This window comes from Bubalus kerabau, chromosome 9 (assembly GCF_029407905.1).
Source record: "Bubalus kerabau isolate K-KA32 ecotype Philippines breed swamp buffalo chromosome 9, PCC_UOA_SB_1v2, whole genome shotgun sequence".
Classification (NCBI taxonomy): Eukaryota; Metazoa; Chordata; class Mammalia; order Artiodactyla; family Bovidae; genus Bubalus; species Bubalus kerabau.
Window position 1 is genome coordinate 83,041,390 of NC_073632.1, and position 18,334 is coordinate 83,059,723.

Genomic DNA, 18,334 nt, shown 5'->3' on the forward strand with positions numbered 1-18,334 from the left:
AATCCAGGGATTGAACTCGGGTCTACGGCACCTTCTGAGCCTCCAGGGAACCCCACCATGACCCAAAGGCAGAAGCCTTCTCTGTCAAAGACATGCAAGAGTTTACACATTCTGAGATAAATTCTGGGCCAGTCTAAACTTTTGCTGAGGGTCTCCAAATTTAATTTGGAGACCACTGATTTCTATACTTTCCCTGGAAATACAGATGTGACTCAGAGATATTTCTGTTTGCTATTGACCTTATCAGATATGTAGGGTCTTTGCTAGATTCTTGTGAACTTTGAAATTCATAATTCCTTTCTATTATACCTACCACCAAGCCTAGAATTCTGTTTAAAAGTCAGACTTATTGAGGGTTAGGGTACTTGCTGTTCCAATATATTTGCATTTTAGATTCTACGCAAACCAAATATGACTTCCTAAGTGAGCATGGTACCTAGCAGTATTGAAATATTCAGCTAACATCCCACTGACAAATACAAAGTTTACTTTGGTTCTTTTAAACAGTTAAGATTAAAGTCTCACAAGTTTGTATGAACTCCTTTATCTGTGACTGAGTTGAAGAGCTATCAAAATTCCTGGGGTGGTAAAACTCTGTTGTTTCCTAATTTTGAGTCTAATAGATGTCACCTTCTGTTGTGTTCATCTGGTTTTACTTCTTAATTTCAATTACAGTTTTTAATGTTCCTGTCTGAGTTTATACACTGTGCCTGTCCTTATGACATTATTGGAACAATACGAGTCATTTAATTCTCACCATAATTACTTCTTCTGTGACTCTTTGGTCTTTAAAAATGCAATAGCTAGCTGTCTCCATCTTCCTGAGAGTGGTCTGGTAACAGAGAGTGTCAGTGTGCTCATAATAGAATTTCCACACTTGTTAAAATGTCACAGTTGACACATGACCATAATGAAGATGAGAAAATATGTGAGCAGAAAAAAACCATGATGCATTTCTATATGCATATTTATGAATATATATATTTAAAATATATATGTATATTTGTAAAAATGTGATACATTTCATCACTTTTTAATATTTTCCTGTTTAATATAATATGGACATGTTCCTTTATTCTAATGGTTGCCTAGTTTTGCCTTGTATGATTGTAACAAAATTAACCTTTTATTAATGAAAATTCAAATTATTTAAAAATCCTTTTTATGGTCAATGCAGTGATGAATGTAATTATAGGCCTGTGCCTGTGCTGAAGTATTTTTGTAAAGTGAATTCTCTGAACCTAATTTCTTTTTGACCATGTCTCTGCCCATGACCTCTGGTTCCAGATTGGGAAAGGAGTATGTCAAGGCTGTATATTATCACTCTGCTTATTTAACTTATATGCAGAGTGCATCACCTGAAATGCTGGGCTGGATGAACCACAAGCTGAAATCGAGATTGCTGGGAGAAAAATCAATAACCTCAGATATGCAGATGACACCACCCTTATGGCAGAAAGCTAAGAGGAACTAAAGAGGCTCTTGATGAAAGTGAAAGAGGAAAGTGAAAAAACTGGCTTAAAGCTCAACATTCAAATAACCAAGATCATGGCATCCAGTTCCATCAGTTCAGTTAAGTACAGTCACTGAGTATCTGACTCTTGGAGACTCCATGGACTGCAGCACACCAGGATTCCCTATCTATCACCAACGCCCAGACCCTGCTCAAACTCACGTCCATCGAGTTGGTGATGCCATGCAACTGTCTCATTCTCAGTCGTCCCCGTCTCCTCCTGCCTTCAGTCTTTTCAAGCATCAGGGTCTTTTCAAATGAGTCAGTTCTTTACATCAGGTGGCCAAAGTATTGGAGCTTCAGCTTTAGCATCAGTCCTTCCAATGAATATTCAGGACTGATTTCCTTAAGGATTGACTGGTTTGATCTCCTTGCAGTCCAAGGGGCTCTCAAGAGTCTTCTCCAAAACCACAGTTCAAAAGCATCAGTTCTTCAGCACTCAGCTTTCTTTATGGTCCAGTTCTCGCATCCATACATGAAAGTACTGAACTCAATATACCAGCAAATTTGGAAAACTCAGCAGTGGCCACAGGACTGGAAAAGGTCAGTTTTCATTCCAATCCCAAAGAAAGGCAATGCCAAAGCATGTTCAAACTATCACACAATTGCACTCATCTCACATGCTAGCAAAGTTATGCTTAAAATTCTCCAAGCCAGGCTTCAACAATATGTGAACCGTGAACTTCCAGATGTTCAAGCTGGATTTAGAAAAGGCAAAGGAACCAGAGAATGAATTGCCAATATCTATTGGATCATTGAAAAAGCAAGAGAGTTCCAGAAAAACATCTACTTCTGTTTTGTTGACTACACCAAAGCCTTTGACTGTGTGGATCACAAAGTGTGGAAAATTCTTAAAGAGCTGGGAATACCAGACCACCTTACCTGCCTCTTGAGAGATCTGTATGCAGGTCAATAAGCAACAGTTAGAACTGGACATGGAACAACAGACTGGTTCCAAATAGGAAAAGCAGTACATCAAGGCTGTATATTGTCACCCTGCTTATTTATCTTATATGCAGAGCACATCATGAGAAATGCTGGGCTGGATGAAGCACAAGCTGGAATCAAAATTGCTGAGAGAAATATCAATAACCTCACATATACAGATGACACCATGCTTATGGCAGAAAACGAAGAAGAACTAAGAGCCTCTTGATGAAAGTGAAAGAGGAGAGTGAAAAAGTTGGTTTAAAACTCAACATTCAGAAAACTAAGATCATGGCATCTGGTCCTGTCACTTCATGGCAAATAGATGGGGAAACAATGGAAACAGTAAGAGACTTTATTTTCTTGGGTTCCAAACTTGCTGCAGATGGTGCCTGCAGCCACAAAATTAAAAGACACCTGGTCCTTGGAAGAAAAGCTATGATCAACCTAGACAGCAAATTAAAAAAAAAACAGAGGCATTACCTTACTGACAAAGGTCCATCTAGTCAAAGCTATGGTTTTTCCAGTGGTCGTGTACGGATGTGAGAGTTGGACTGTAAAGAAAGCTGAACACTGAAGAATTGATGCTTTTGAACTGTGGTGTTGGAGAAGACTCTTGAGAGTCCCTTGGACTGCAAGGAGATCCAGTCAGTCTAAAGTAAAAGAAATCAGTCCTGAATATTCATTGGAAGGACTGATGCTGAAGCTGAAATGCCAATACTTTGGCCACCTGATGCGAAGAACTGACTCATTTGAAAAGACCCTGATGCTGGGAAAGATTGAAGGCAGGAGGAGAGAGGGACAACAGAGGATGAGAGGGTTGGATGGCATCACTGACTCGATGGACATGAGTTTGAGCAAGCTCCAGGAATTGGTGATGGACAGGGAAGCCTGGCCTGCTGCAGTCCATGGGGTCACAAAGAGTTGTACATGACTGAGTGACTGAATTGAACTGATAACCTAATCACTTTGCCATACAGCAGAAATTAACACAACTCTGTTGATCAACTAGATTAAAAAAAAAAAGGCTCCTGGTCTTAGCTGCCCCCTGCCCTCCTCTTCTCCCAGGCTCCTCCTGGTTCACCTGCCTTCTTTCTGACCTTCCCTTCAAAGTGAAAGTGCATGTACGTCTCAGAGACATAGTACTTGTCCTTCTCTCAGCCAAGAACCCTTTCCTGGATTGTGGTTTTGCTGTTGTAATTAAAAGCTTATAGCTAAGCCCAAGGTCACCTATTCTACTATGTTTTCTTCTAGAAGTTTTATAGTTTTGCATTTTACATTTAGGTCTATGCTCTATTTTGAGTTAATTTTTTGCGAAAGGTGCAAAGTTTTTGCTTTTTTACATGTGGATGTCTAATTGTTAAACACAGTTTGTTGAATATATTATCCTTTCTTCAGAACTGCCTTTGTATCTTGATCAAATATCACTAAACTATATTTGTGTGGGTCGATTTCTGGGCACTAATTCACATAAAATTTTAAAAACCATTTATTCATATTTTCCATTAGCAAATATTTATTGAGCAACTAATATATCATAGACACTGTTTTAGGTGCTGGGAATATAGAGTAAAAGAAGATCAAAACCCCTGCCTTCATGGAATTTACACTCTAGAGATTAAGTAATAACCTGCAAGAATAATTTTGGAGTTATTCACATTCCTTTCCCAACTAAGTATAGCGTGTCCTTCAATGCCCAGGTATTTGCTGCACTGTGAAGGTACCCCCTTCCTTCCCACCTCCGTTCATTCCATTTTCACTTTCTCTAGTTGTTGGAAAAGCACAATAATACAATTTGTAGATCTAGGCATACCTGAGACTTTGAGTGCAGTAAGATATTGGTTAAGTTGTATTTACCAGCCTACTCTGATGCTTCTAGCAAAGAAACCTCTACTCCAGTGCTAACTGCTGCAGAGTTTTCTGGATAATTGAAATGAAAACAACTAAGATTTACTCAGGTGAAGGTAGTATAAGCAGTGTTTTCAGAATGTAAACCGTGACAGAGATCTCAGTACCTCATACAGTCATGAATTAAGAATTGCCACTTAATTACAGAAAGCCCTTCCTTCCTTGGAACTGAACTCTGCCTTCTAGCAACTCCCAAATATGTGTCCTAATTTCATTCTTTGAAGCAAGAAACACATGGCTAATGTCCTCATTCATAGGAAAGTCCTTTGCATGTGGCAGCTGTTAGGACTTTACTAAATCTTGGATTCCATCCACATTTACCCTTGTATCTTGGCTATTGGACCCACTCTGAGATGCTTTCTGATTGTTCAAGCCTTTGTTAAAATGAGATGCTCAGGCAGAAGGAGAAGAGGGCGACAGAGGATGAGATGGTGGGATGGCATCACCGATTCAATGGACATGAACTTGGGCAAACTCCAGATGTTGAGGGGCATGATGCTAAAGCTGAAACTCCAGTACTTTGGCCACCTCATGAGAAGAGTTGACTCATTGGAAAAGACTCTGATGCTGGGAGGGATTGGGGGCAAGAGGAGAAGGGGACGACAGAGGATGAGATGGCTGGATGGCATCACTGACTCGATGGATGTGAGTCTGGGTGAACTCTGGGAGTTGGTGATGGACAGGGAGGCCTGGCGTGCTGCGATTCATGGGGTCGCAAAGAGTCAGACACGACTGAGCGACTTATCTGATCTGATCTGATTTGAGGGAAGCCTGGTGAGCTGCAGTCCATGGGGTTGCAAAGAGTCTCAGCAACTGAACAACAACAACAGAGGAACACGTGCTCTAGATTTTTGAGACTGAGGTTTAGATGATGTGGGTTGCTAAGAAGAAATATTAGCACATGTCTTAATTATACCTCTGTTTATACCTTGTTTGGGGGAAAGTTAAATGTTTAAAGTTCATCATTATGCCTGGATGAAAGGTGTTTCCACTTGAAAGTGTGGTTTAAACCTGTAATTTTGCAAATCTTTCGTTCTGGAAGCTGCTAGTAACAGGCTGGCAGGAAATATGGGGACTTAGGAAAAGCAAACACATTTTATTTGCCAATGGTCACTAAGCATGTGTAACCAAGGCAAGCTTATTATAGAAAGGAGCAGTGAGCTGCAGTATAAAGGCAGAGACTTTGAAAGTCCTAATCCTTCTTCCCTGCATACTAACATCAGCAGAGATCAACTACTAGCTGCTTCATAAGGAAGGGATGTGTTTACACCATGTAATTTTTGTCAGTGGGGGACTGCCAGCCTGTCTGAGACATTAACTCTTTGTCACCTGTGAGTCAGAGAAGTGCTTGCATTTCAGAAGTTCATGTGGATCACATGTCCTCCTCATTTCCTGTCAGGGCTTTGGTATTCACTCTTTGAATAATGACAGTTCTAAGTCAAGCCAAGGTTTTCGGGGCACGTCCTTCACTGGGCACAGAAATCCAATGAACCAATCCGTCAGCAGTTGTTTTCTGTTCAGAATTTTAAGACATAGTCAAATCTTGGGAAACCAAGAAGCTTTGTAAACAGAATATGGCCATAAAATACTTGTTCCTGACCTGCAAGGGAAAATGTCTGACAGTTCGCATCATTCCAAATGGCTTTACCAATGGTACAAAGCTGACACAAGTTATGGAACCTATGAGAATGAAACAAAATTCAGGGGCTTTCAGTTCAGTCGCTCAGTGGTGTCCGACTCTGCGACCCCATGGACTGCAGCATGCCAGGCTTCCCCATCCATCATCAACTCCTAGAGCTTGCTTACACTCATGTCTATCAAGTCGGTGATGGCATCCAACCATTTTACCCTCTGTTGTCCCCTTCTCCTCCTGCCCTCAATCTTTCCCAGAATCCAGGTCTTTTCCAATGAGTCAGTTCTTTGCATCAGGTGGTCAAAGTATTGGAGTTTCAGCTTCAGCATCAGTCCTTCCAATGAATATTCAGGACTGATTTCTTTAAGATTGACTGGTCTGATCTTCTTGCAGTCCAAGAGACTCTCAAGAGTCTTCTCTAACACCACAGATCAAAAGCATCAATTCTTCAGTGCTTAGCTTTCTTTTGGAGAAAGAAATGGCAACCCACTCCAGTACTCTTGCTTTGAAAATCCCATGGATGGAGGAGCCTGGTAGGCTACAGTCCACAGGGTCACAAAGAGTCAGACATGACTGAGCGACTTCACTTCACTTCAGCTTTCTTTATAGTCTGACTCTCACATCCATACATGACTACAGGGGCTTTGGGGTTCCACAGTTTTTCTTTATTGAATATATACACATTGCTGCTGCTAAGTCACTTCAGTCGTGTCCACCTCTGTGCGACCCCATAGACGGCAGCCCACCAGGCTCCCCTGTCCCTGGCATTCTCCAGGCAAGAACACTGGAGTGGGTTGCCATTTCCTTCTCCAATGCAGGAAAGTGAAAAGTAAAAATGAAGTCGCTCAGTCGTGTCCGACTCTTAGCAACCCCATGGACTGCAGCCTACCAGGCTCCTCCATCCATGGAATTTTCCAGGCAAGAGTACTGGAGTGGGGTGCCATTAGGACATATATAATATGCATGCACAGTTTAAAGAAGAATACGCTGTCTCTACCTTATTTAAGGAGCCTGCTAATAATTCCGTTGAATCCCCAATAAGCTCCATGAGCTCCCTGGATTTTCAGTCCCTGAGGGTATCCATGATTCTAAACTTTGCTTCATGTTAATCATTTCTTTGGCTTTCTTTATAGTTTTACCGTGTATATATGACTAGTGTTTAATTCTGTGTGTTTGAGGTGTTATGTAAAGGGATTTATGCTCTGAATATTCTTCTGGAAATCACTCTTTTTGTGCCACATGCTTGTGAGTTTCACTCAGGTTGCCATGTAGATGTATGGTTTCTTCATTTCCACATCTTTCTCCTGCTAATAGATAACACACTCAGTTTGTGTCAGGCACTCTTCTAAAAACTGTCAATATATTGATTCCTTAAACCTCCCACAACTCTAGGAGGTATGGACAATTCTTATGCCCACTTCACAGATGAAGGAACTTGGTTCCAAAATGTTAAATAAATTGCCAAAGGTAACGTGGCTTCCCAGGTGGTGCTAGTGGTGAGAACCTGCCTGCCACTGCAGAAGATGTAAGAGACACAGATCTGATCCCTGGGTCAGGAAAGTCCCCTTGGGGAGGGCATGGCAACCCACTCCAGTATTCTTGCCTGGAAAATTCCACTGACAGAGGAGCCTGGAGGGTTATAGTCTGTCCACAATGAGTTGGACATGACTGAAGCTGTGGAAAATTCTGAAAGAGATGGAAACACCAGACCACCTGACCTGCCTCTTGAGAATTCTGTATGCAGGTCAGGAAGCAACAGTTAGATCTGGACATGGAACAACAGACTGGTTCCAAATAGGAAAAGGAGTACGTCAAGGCTGTATATTGTCACCCTGCTTATTTAACTTATATGCAGAGTACATCATGAGAAACGCTGGGCTGGAAGAATCACAAGTTGGAATCAAGATTTCCGGGAGAAATATCAATAACCTTAGATATGTAGATAACACCACCCTTATGGCAGAAAGTGAAGAGGAACTAAAAAGCCTCTGATGAAAGTGAAAGAGGAGAGTGAAAAAATTGGTTTAAAGCTCAACATTCAGAAAACTAAGATCATGGCATCTGGTCCCATCACTTCATGGCAAATAGATGGGGAAACAGTGTCAGACTATTTTTTTGGGCTCCAAAATCACTGCAGATGGTGACTCCAGCCATGAAATTAAAAGATACTTACTCCTTGGAAGGAAAGTTATGATCAACCTAGACAGTATATTAAAAAAGCAGAGACATTACTTTGTCAACAAAGGTTCGTGTAGTCAAGGCTATAGTTTTTCCAGTGGTCATGTATGGATGTGAGAGTTGGACTGTAAAGAAAGCTGAGCACTGAAGAATTGATGCTTTTGAACTGTGGTGTTGGAGAAGACTCTTGAGAGCCCCTTAGACTGCAAGGAGACCCAGTCAATCTAAACTAAAGGAAATCAGTCCTGGGTGTTCACTGGAAGGACTGATGTTGAAGCTGAAACTCCAATACTTTGGCCACCTGATGCGAAGAGCTGACTCATTTGAAAAGACCCTGATGCTGGGAAAGATTGAGGGCAGGCAGAGAAGGGGACAACAGAGGGTGAGATGGATGGATGGCATCACTGACTCAATGGATATGAATTTGGGTAGACTCCGGGAGTTGGTGATGGACAGGGAGGCCTGGCGTACTGCAGTCCATGTGCAGTCCAGTGCTGTAAAGAGTCGGACACAACTGAGTGACTAAACTGAACTGAACTGAAGCTATTTAGTATGTGTGCATACACGCAATGTGGATTAAAGCATTGCCTGCCATATCCCGATGGTGCACGAAGAGGGGTTTCAGGATAGAGAAAAGCAGGATATTGGCCCTAGATAGTTAAGGTGTGTATCAAAGGAGTGATTTCAAGGATCCCAGCCCCTTGCATCTTCCCAGACATGGAAAATTCCTAAATTAATTAATTTGAGATATCTGGTTTTCTTTAATTATCAGTAGTCTTTTGATGTTCTGTTTTTTAAGTTTTATTTTATATTGAAGAATAGTTAATAACAATGTTGTGTTAGTTTCAGGTGTAGAGAAAAGTGATTTTGTTATACCTACATTGGAAAAGACCCTGATGCTGGGAGAGATTGGGGGCAGGAGGAGAAGGGGACGACAGAGGATGAGATGGCTGGATGGCATCACTGACTTGATGGACATGAGTTTGGGTAAACTCCGGGAGTTGGTGATGGACAGGGAGGCCTGGTGTGCTGCGATTCATGGGGTCGCAAAGAGTCAGACACGACTGAGTGACTGAACTGAACTGATACATGTATCTATGTTTTTCAAATACTTTTCCCATTTAGATTATTACAGAATACTGAGCTGTGTTCAATAGATTGGGATAGATTGGGAGTTTGAGATTAATATGTACACACTGTTACATTTAAAATAGAGAACCAACAAGGATCTACTGTATAGCACAAAGAACACTGCTCAATATTCTGTGACCGATATTTTTGGTGCAAAAACTCTACCTATCCTGGCTCCTTCCTTACCTCTTCAGAGCAGCCCCTCAGAGTTACCTGAGAGACTGCCTCCCAGACTTAAATCCTCAGAAGGTCTGTCAAATAAAATATAAATCTTAACCTCTAGGTTCTCTAATTTTTTTTAGTCGACAATCCTTATATAGCTTTGTTTCTCAAATGCTGCCAGATTCTTTTAGAAGCACAAATTTGACAAATTGAATGAAGATCCAATATCCATGCCTCCTTTTGGGGCAGGGGGGAGTTAGGATTAAAATTTTCTACTCTCACATCAAATGTTCTGAAGGGTCTGCATTTCAAATCAATTTCAAATTGGGGAAGAATGCACTTCATGAGAATGAAGAATAAAGTGTCTTAACTATGTTAACTCTGTGAGACCTCTCAGAGCAGTGTCTAATTCATACATCCCACAGAAGTCAGTTTCAGGGACAGGCAAATGGCAGATGGTATTTATCCCTAACAGTGTTCATCGTTTCCGTGGTCTGGGTGTGAAAACACAAGCATGAGCCATATGTCCATCGTCTGAATTGGTGGGAAGCCTCCAAATACCACTTAATCCAAAGAATGACAGATTGAGATACCAAAAGAAATCTGTTGAGAAGTAGGAGAAGATACCTCATCTGTTTCCAAATTTAGCAAAGTGCCAGAGATAGAGTTGTAGGAGAACCCAAGACAGGCAGCCTTGCCTGAGGACAGAAGAAGCCTCCTTCAACTGGCATAAACGCAGTGCAACCCCCAAGCCCTCACCCCTCCAGGAAGGGAGCTTTGGATGAAGCAATGTTCTCAGAACCTTAACCCTACATCTTTACAGGCTTTCAGAAATGAAAACCAACTGGAAGATTTGTTCAAGTCTAAAACTAGTAAAGTAGAACAGAAATCTTGCTGCTGCTACAGACAAGCAAATCTGGAGGAAAATCAGTGATAAACATGAATGAAAGCCCCAAAAGCAAAGATTGCCTTCTAGGACCTATCACTGAAGATCTTAAAGACTTTAAAAGGAAAAGTGGTCAAAATTAAGCACAACAGAGTCCAGCACCTCAAAGGAAAGGTAAACGACCATCTAATAGTCATCCAGCCACTTTGCAGGATGTGATTTCCAGGAACAACATTTTGGAGAGGTTCAGTTATCTTTAAAGGATTCACATCATGTTGCTCTTAATAACGCCAACTTTTGGTTGCTATTTGACTAAAAAAAAAATTAAAGCGTTAAGTTCAGAAAAAATAATTCATCATCTGTCATTTCAATAGTTCAAGTTTGAATAAGATTGGTGCTTCATAAAGTTAATCTAAGTATAGTTAAGACAGATACATATTTTTGAGTGAGTGAAAAGAAGTTATGAGAGAGTTCACTAGGATTCTTTTTGGGAGAAAAACTGCAACTAGCTAATAGGCTGCTTGAAACAAAATAGTAATGTACCTTGCTGGTAATTTGTGTGTAGTCAACCTCTTCTTTTTTAATTAAAAATTTTAATGTATTTATTTTTAATATAACTTTATTTTATATTGGGGTATAGTCGATTTACAACATGGTGTACAGCAAAGTGATTCAGTTATACATACACATTTCAGATACCTTTCCCATAGAGAATATTGAGTAGAGTTCCCTGTGCTACAGAGTCCTTGTTTGTTGTCTATTTTATATATAGTAGTGTGTATATGTTAATCTGAAACTCCTAATTTATTGTATTATTTATTTAAAAATTATAGGCCTAAGTTTTTGAGCAAAGTCTTTGAAGAAAAACCACAGATAGAAGATTTATGGAAGATACAATGTGGGGAATCACAAAGGAAATTGGAAAAAAGTTCTTCTCAAGATAATTTAGCAAAAATTAATCTCAAGACATGGGGGTGGTAGTGTGTGGGCCAGAGAGAATTTGATTTATGAGCCAGGTGCACCGATCCACACTGATGGAGCCCTCTATTTGATGTTCTCATTAGATTTATCATGCTGCACAGACTTGTGCTCTGGGCTGTACAAGCAATTTTACCCTGCACCGATTTCCCTCTGAGATGAGTTCAGCCTGGGGGCATCTGATCTTGTCCACATTGTAGGCTGAGGGGGAAATGCCCCTTTTCACCTACTTCCTTTCCATGTGCAGTATTGGCACTGGGTCTCACTCACTTTGTAGTGAGGGTTTTTTATTCACCCGGTTGTTTAGAATTTATGGGGTGTGGACATAGAGCCGTCAGCAGGTGTTTTCACGAGGAAAGACCATCTGATATAGAGGAGGTGTGTGAAATCCTAAAACTGATGAACAGCTGGTGAAAGGAGGAAAGCGCTGGTCCGAGATTCTGAAACCTCAACTTCCCAGCTCCCTTGGGACCTCAGTCCTAGGGATGGAATCTGCTGAGGCCCCAGAGGATGGCTTTTCCGAGCTGCTGAGGCTGTGGTCACAGAGGTAACAGGAAGCATGATGGCTGCCACCCACACAGGTGCACCACATCAAAGAATGTGCCACCTTTCCCCCACAAGACATGCCTACTGTATGCTCACATTTGAATATATATATGTGTGTGTGTATATTGCAAAGTACTGAAGAAACAAAATTTTACGAAGGCTTAATACTTCTGATATGCTTAGAATGACAAGAGCTGCAAAAGCAACTCAGAATTAGATTCCCTTTTACAAAACCACAGATGGATTTCAATCTGAAGGCACAATGTAGGAAGCAAATTACTATTGTACTTTTAGGGAAGAGAAACACAGTGAGGCGAGCTCTGCTTTTGAATCAAAGCAGTCATACGTCTAAATGGCTTGTCTTCTTGATGGTAAGCACATGTTTTGGACGTTACTAATGATAACATGGAGAAGGAAATGACAACCCACTCCAGGATTCTTGCCTGGATAATTCCGTGGACAGAGGAGCCTGGTGGGTCCCAGTCCAGGGGGTTGCAGAGTCAGACACGACTGAGCGACTAACACTTTCACTGATGATAACAAACACATTGCACTCACTATGTGCTGGGCACTGTTCTAAGTGCTTTAAATGTTCCAAGGCTTTTTCATCTTTAAAATAACCCTAAGGTTGCTGTTATCCTCCCTACAAGGAGTACGTGGTAGGACACAGTAGATGCTCAGTAAGTATTTTGTGAATGAAATTAATAAAGCAAACAGTCGTCAATCACTTTATTTTCTTTTTGCTCTTAATAACAACTCACTCTTTCCCACTCCTGAACTTCCTTTATAATAATAATAAATTTGTTCTTCAAAACTGGCTGTCTGTTTTGAAGCAAATGGTGAAGGAGAAGGGAATAGCTAATGGAATTTAACTAGGATAGTATTGTTTTATGATACACATTCGTTTCCACAGTATATTATGTCAAATCTTTCATACACTCTCTCTTACATATTTACTTAATAATACATTTGTTCTTCAAAACTAGCAGCATCATTTTTACAAAGATTGAGAAGAACAGGACACTCTGGTTAATAGAATTATGCTCTAAATTAAATCGCTAGATCAGAAGCTGTTTGGATTTGTGAACAATCTCAAAAGACCATGACTTCAGAATCCAGGGTTGTCTGTCTGTGCCAAGAACATAAATAAGAAAATATGGATATTATCTGTTTTCCTGAAAGAGCATCAATGGATCATGAGTTCATGATTAAAACAAACATACATTAAGGTAAATTATAAGAAATTGCTGTCTCTGCAGGTCAAATATGAATAATTTTATATGGCTCAACTTAACAGATTCTGTCATATTTTAACACAGTGTTACTACTGAATTTTTTATTTTCTAGGCAAATAGTGAAGGAGGTGGGAATGGTTACTGAAATTTAACAATGTTGGTATTGTTTCATGATATAGTTTCATTCTCACAGTAAACTATGTCAAAATTTTAATACACTCTCCCTTACATATTAACTCAACATTTCTTTTGTATGTCTTTATTTACTGATTTTAAGATTATGTAGTTATGGGATATTCATTCACATAAATTCCAAAAAGTCTCTGAGGCACAGTCCATTCAAATATAATATTTAATATTATAATGGTAACTGGAAGGACTGATGCAGAAGCTGAAACTCCAATACTTTGACCATCTGATGCAAAGAACTGACTCATTGGAAAAGACCCTGATGATGGGAAAGATTGAAGGAGGAGGAGAAGGGGACGACAGAGGATGAGATGGTTGGATGGCGTCACCGACTTGATGGACATGAGTTAGAACATGATCCAGGAGTTGGTGAGGGATAGGGAAGGCTAGCATACTGCAGTCCATGGAGTCGCAGAGCTGGACACAACTGAGCGACTGAACTGAACTGAATGGTAACTGACTCAGCTACTAAATATGTTTTGGTTTATAGACTACCTAAATATCTTTTTGAAAAACACATTTCCAGAAATAAATGTAAGACTATTATAAAATGTGACATTTTCTTTTAGGTTAATTCCCTACTAAAAAACTCCCACTAAACTATTGAGAGAATATTTTCTGAGTATAAAATAATAACAACAATTTATGTTTATACTCCAGAACTTCTCCTAAAGTATTAATATATCTACTTAATGTAGCCCAAATCATGTGACATCAAGATCTCTGCCTGATACCTTCACTCTGAATGTGGATTATTATGACTAAAGAGTGGATTAGGGTCTTTAAATGTGACCACTTCCCACCCACTTAGAGGTATTTGCAAGTTTTAAGTATGTCATCATTTGGGCAACAAACCAAATTCTAAAAAAGTAGCACCTGTACAATGAATGATCTTCATGGAATGTTTTTTACGTGCTATACACTTAGTAGGGGCTTCCCGGATGGTTCAGATGATAAAGAATCTGCCTGCAATTCAGGAGACTTGGGTTCGATCCCTGGGTCAGGAAGACCCCCTGAAGAAGAGAATGGCTATCCACTCCAATATTTTTCCTGGAGAATTCCATGGACAGAGGAGCCTGGCAGGCTACAGTCCATGGGGTTGCAAAGAACTGGACATGACTGAGTGACTAACACTTTCACTCTCACTTTCACAGTTGGTAAAGGCCCAGGAAAAACTGTACAAGTGTTAGAAAACCATAAATAAGAAGACTACAGTATACCCACCTGAATAAATCCTGCATCCAGTTTGGTCAACATTTTTGAGTATTTACTGGGTACAAAGAGGGTCAGCCCCTGCACTCTGGGAGCCCACCATTGGTGCAGGAGACCCCCATGCATGACTAAATCACCCACATGAGGCAGAACTAAACAAGTGCTATGAAAATAAAAGAAATAAGTGATTCTCACTGACACATAAATCTGAGTAAACTTCTATCTCAGGTACTTTATTATTGGGTCACTTCTCTGCACTGACATGTTTTGTAACAGTAGAGGTCTGGCAAAGGGACATTTGAGGGTTAGTCTTCCATTTGTACATATAATCCCCATTCTTCCATAAATTGCATGAGATAGGCTTCATTTTCTTCCGGTGCCTTGTCTGGAGCCCGGTCCTGGTAGAGTCTAGATAAGAGGCCCTCCTCCCTGAGCCCCTCAGATTCAGGATGGCCACATCCCTCTGGGTCATGTTGAAAGCTGGGTAATGAAGGTATACACAGCTTGCCAGTCTGAGGGTCCCAATCAACCAGCGTGGTGGATGGCTCTTCCTCTGGCCCCACCTCTGTGTCCACATGCCCCTGCCGCAGGTGGTCCAAGTCTCTGAGCTGAGGGGTATATGAATACAGCAGTGTTTGTGGACCCAAGTCTGCTAAAGTTGCCTGTTGTTCAAATATTTTTCCTTGAAGGGACACCTCCTCCTGCAAATTGAACTCCTGTCCTCTAGGCCCCACAGAAATGTTACTACTTCTTACATCATATTCATATTCAATGACTGTTTTATCCATGGGCATTGTTCTGCTGGGTGGCTCTTGCTGGGTTAAGGAAGTCCCTTTGGAGCTTTTCTCAAAGTCATATACAATGTCCCCCACATGTGACACATAGCCCAGGTGTTCCGCCTCCACATCCTCCCAATGGGGTTCCTGGTCCTCGATGGGCTCATTCAGGTCTGATGGATCACTGCTTTTTTCCATTACACTTATATCCTTGGGAGAAGTTTTAGAATCCTCCAAAATATTGAGGGTGATGAAGTTAATCACAATTTTTTCAGTAGGTACAAAAAATCTTTTGTCAAATTCATTTCCATAAATCAAAACCTAAAAAGAGAGAATAGAACAGTTTACATCTTTTCACTTTAGAGAGACATTAAAAACAGCTGTTAGTTAGAATTTATACTGTCCCCACATGGTTTTAAAGGCCTATACTTACCAACTCATGAAAGTTAAAGTTATGCTTGGAATACACAGGAAACCTCCCTCACCTGGAGCCAAGGGACCCAAGTTGCACGAGATGCACATGGCAGTGAAAAGTGGTTCCCTGGGTGGTCCCGAACTAATTCAAGGGTCAGGGTGTGATTGCCCCTTCCTCTAATTGGCTCAGGGCATTCAAGGGGATTATTTAAATTCTGGAGACTCACTTCTAAATTCTGTAAAATCAGAATTCCTGCTGTGTCAGGAGGGGTTAAAACAAATAGAGGTTTTGAAATTCCTTTGTTAATTACAGTTTGAAAGTGAAAGTCACTCAGTTATGTCCCACTGTTTGCGACCTTATGGATTGTAGCCTGCCAGGCTCCTCTGGGATTCTCCAGGCAAGAATATTGGAGTGGGTAGCCATTCCCGTCTCCAGGGGATCTTCTTGGCCCAGAGATCGAACCCAGGTCTCCTGCGTTGCAGGCAGGTTCTTTACCACCTGAACCACCAGGGAAGCTCTAATTACAGTTTAATGTATTTATCAATAAATTATCCTCTGGGCCACCAGCTCTTTTTTGCATCTACTCTGGACAGGAAATGTGGAAGGATATGAAAACTAGGTGTAAAAAGGGAAGTAAGCACATGACTAGGGATGGTTTAACTAACTTCCCCCCTACACTATGCTCTAATAGGGCCAAAATCGGAAATTCACCTGCCAGTTCACAGTAGATGGAGAAACTCTAGATCGTGGGAGGAAACTTTTTTAAGATTAACATTTTGCTGGGGATACGTGGACGGTGCCAATTTAGACTGTTGACCATGAATTACGTTCCAGTTCTCATTGTCCACGCTATGATGTGATTTCATTTAACTAGAAAATAGGAACTCCAACATCATTCTTTTATGAAAGCTTTGGTTTCAAAAAGCCACACATGGTCAGTTCTCCTGTGCCTTTTCCTCCTAGGAAAGGTCTCCCTCTCTCATTAAAAAGCTAACTCTGAAACCTAAATGAAGGCAGAACAATAGAAATGTTTTAAAACAGAACAGAAATGCATGTATGTATCATGTACATATGAACATGTATTTTGATAATTCCCAAAGAAATAATTTTTGCTTGTTAAAATATGCTCAGCCCTTGGAAGCCCTCTAGTACATGGTCTAGAAGCATAAGTTTTGTTCCCTCTTCTACCTTCTTGCTTCTCCTTGCTGTGAGTGATGAAGTCCTGGCTACTTTCCCCTTAAACGTGTCTCCACTCCGTGTCTGTCTCCAGCCCTATCTCCCACTCTCCTCTTTTAGACTCTCATCTTCTCTTTCCTGGACAACTCTCACAGTCTCCTAGCTGCTTTTTTGGTTTTAGGCTTCCTCCGCTTAAAGTTGTTCTTAACACTATCCAGATGTATCTAAAACTCAATACTGACCCTGATGATTCCAACATAAAACCCGACAGATTTTTGCAAACACAATGAAGCCCAAGAATAGCACCTTTGGCTAGATAATTCCTTAGAATAGCACCCAATTCTCCCATTACTTGGCCTTACTCCCTCAGTCTCTTCTTTTATAGCTCCTTATCGGGAATCTTATGGTTTAGAAATATTATGTGGTTTTCCAAATATCCACCCACCTTTGACTCTGCTATTTTTTCTGCCTGTGGTAGGTGCCCTAACTCTCTCAACATTCATGACCAATCCCTGGCATGAAATTCCTTCTGATCTTCCAGGTAGGGTGCCACTGCCCTTCCTGTACCCTCAAGAGTCCCGAGAACCCACTTTCATCTTAGTCTTCACATATCATTTAAAAATTCTAGTTCCAAACTAGACTTAAGCCTCTGGAGGGGCATGGATCATAACAATTTATCTGTGTACCTCAAGACCTAGTCTAATCTGTTCAGTAAATATAAAGTCTTTGTCAAAGTAAAGGAATCTTTCTCTTTAGTTACATTAATGAGCTAACCTAGTACAGAAAGTGTTTTTAACTCATCAGCTCTTTAACTTGAAACTCACTCTGCCCACAAAAGGAATGGTATCTGTTCTAGAACGTCCTTTTCTATCTTCTTGGAGGTGTGTTATAATGCCTCTCACCACAGTAAGCACTCACCAGATTTGCTGGGTGTTTCTCTTTGCCAACATGGATATATCTGTACATGGAGTAGCCCATCACAGAGAAAATAAACACAGTAACAGATATGGGCAAAACATACCAGAGGATGATTTTAACCTCCAATGCTGTTGTTTGATCTGTAAAAATAGAAAAGCGAGGTGGGTTAGATAGTTGTGATTTGGTGGGGTGGGAAAACTGCTAATGTCAAGCGACTTTGCAGAGATCAGTTTAAAAATTAAATTTTATCATTTATAAACTGAGAAGCTTGAGCTAAATGTTATAAGGGATCTCAGAATTCTTACTCTGTCTAACAATAGATGGCCTTAAGGAATAATCTGGACTTGTCTCAAACCTTTATGGCAAGGATGCCTTAACAACCCAAATCAGCAGATATTCCAACAGCTTATATTTGGCTATGAGACTCATACTGGTCCTTATATTTGAAGTTAAGTGTGTATTAAGGCAACTCAGAGCACTGCAAACCAAACAAAACCCTCTTGTGATGATCCCATTAAGCTGCTCCACGTTTCCACATCTCTCATTTGACT

The 18,334-nt window shown here is 40.7% G+C and overlaps 1 protein-coding gene across 1 annotated transcript in view; it reads right to left on the bottom strand.

Moving 5' to 3' along the window:
* Positions 1 to 14,706: 14,706 nt before the first annotated feature.
* Positions 14,707 to 18,334, bottom strand: part of IL20RA (interleukin 20 receptor subunit alpha) — a 32,529-nt gene continuing 28,901 nt past the window's right edge. The window contains exons 6-7 of the mRNA XM_055535733.1: positions 17,784 to 17,923; positions 14,707 to 15,595 (exon numbers count right to left, since the gene is read on the bottom strand). Coding sequence (XP_055391708.1) covers positions 14,804 to 15,595; positions 17,784 to 17,923 — 932 coding nt within the window. The 3' untranslated portion in view covers positions 14,707 to 14,803. The remainder of the gene's footprint in view (positions 15,596 to 17,783; positions 17,924 to 18,334) is intronic.